Source organism: Nicotiana attenuata, unplaced genomic scaffold (assembly GCF_001879085.1).
Source record: "Nicotiana attenuata strain UT unplaced genomic scaffold, NIATTr2, whole genome shotgun sequence".
NCBI classification, from domain to species: Eukaryota; Viridiplantae; Streptophyta; class Magnoliopsida; order Solanales; family Solanaceae; genus Nicotiana; species Nicotiana attenuata.
In genome coordinates, this window is record NW_017689271.1 from 4,112 (window position 1) to 5,861 (window position 1,750).

Genomic DNA, 1,750 nt, shown 5'->3' on the forward strand with positions numbered 1-1,750 from the left:
TTTTCGTGGCTATATTATTAATGGATATAGGTTTCACATGTTGGACTATGATAAAGGTTTGAGAACTCAAAATTGCGGGGTGGTTGTAGTTGGAGAGACCGATGAAGAGAATAAAAATATCGATTTCTATGGTGAACTAACAGAGATTCTAGAATTACAATTTGTTCCGGGAAGAAGGGTGGTTTTATTTCGATGTACATGGTTTGATGTGTATGACCAAGAAAAAGGAGTTAAAATAGATGAATATGGCTTTGTAAGTGTTAACTGCCAGCGATTTCTGAAAACAAATGAGCCTTTCGTATTAGCCAACCAAGCATCGCAAGTTTTTTATGCTGAGGATCTTTCTAATAAAGGCTGGCATGTTGTACAAAAGGTGCAACCTCGTGATTCTTTTGACATTCTGCAAGAGAATATTGATGATTTAGAGGAGTTAGATAATTCTTCACAACTAAAAAGGAAAAGAACTCAAGAAGGTTTGGAGTTCTATCACACCTGCTTTTAATTTGTTAACTCCTTTATTATAATAAAAGTTCCATACTAAAACCCATTTGATTTACAGGTTAAGTTGCAGGAAAGGAAAAACATTTCTAAAACTCCACCAGTGGATTTCTTCTTAGCTGATTGTATGTTCATATATAATGGATTGACTCACTAAACATTTATTTTCTTTAAGTTTTCATGTGTTATGTTTCTGTTAGTTTTATTCATTACTGTTGTCTATTGCCAACTAACTTTTTAGTTTGTTTCCTACACCTTCACATGTTCATATATGATGAAATTGACATGAATATCTATTAATCAACTAATTTTATTTCTATCAGGCTGACATGGATCCATCAAAATCTCAGAAGTTTGAAATGGTATCAACTTCGAAGACTTTTAAGCATGCATACGTTCCACCTGGTGCCTTAGCAAGGGGACGAGGGAAAAGCTTCAGAGCTTTTGGTTCTGTAAGAGTTAACGCTGAACAAAGAAGCGAAATAAGTATATTATTGTCTTAAATTGTAATTTTTTGTTATTGTCATTGTACTGGATTTTTTTTGACTTAATTGTGATTTACAGGTCCATATGAATCTGAAAAGTCCAAACAAATAAGAGCAAACGCTGAACAGAGAACTTTGATGGGCAAAANTTTTTTTACTTAATTGTGATTTACAGGTCCATATGAATATGAAAAGGCCAAAAAAGTAAGAGTAAGCGTTGAACAGAGAACTTCAATTAGCAAAAATAAAAACTATAATGCAGTAGCTTCTAATCAGAATAAGCTAGCTCAGAAGGATAGCCTTGGGCCTCCTGGTTTTGATCCAATATTGGAATGTGATGCTTTCTTCCCTGATGAAGAAGCGATGCAAGGTACTCAAAGAAGCAAAATAAGTATATTATTTTCTTAAGTTGTAATCTTTGTTGTTGTTATTATACTGAATTTTTTTACTTAATTGTGATTTACAGGTCCATATGAACATGAAAAGGCCAAAAAAGTAAGAGTAAGCGTTGAACAGAGAACTTCAATTAGCAAAAATAAAAACTATAATGCAGTAGCTTCTAATCAGAATAAGCTAGCTCAGAAGGATAGCCTTGGGCCTCCTGGTTTTGATCCAATATTGGAATGTGATGCTTTCTTCCCTGATGAAGAAGCGATGCAGGTACTACAAAGAGACAAAATAAGTATATTATTTCTTAAGTTGTAATTTCTTTGTTGTTGTTAATTAGTACTTTGTAATTTTTTTACTTAATTAGTTGATTTACTAGG

At 33.0% G+C, this 1,750-nt stretch overlaps 1 protein-coding gene across 1 annotated transcript; it reads left to right on the forward strand.

The window, feature by feature from the left end:
• Positions 1-827: 827 nt before the first annotated feature.
• On the forward strand, positions 828-1,643 carry LOC109222393 (the record flags this gene model as incomplete). Its single annotated transcript, XM_019386757.1, has 3 exons — positions 828-984; positions 1,159-1,353; positions 1,450-1,643. Coding segments are annotated over exons 1-3 (546 nt in total), but the record flags the coding sequence as incomplete, so codon positions are not given.
• Positions 1,644-1,750: the final 107 nt, after the last annotated feature.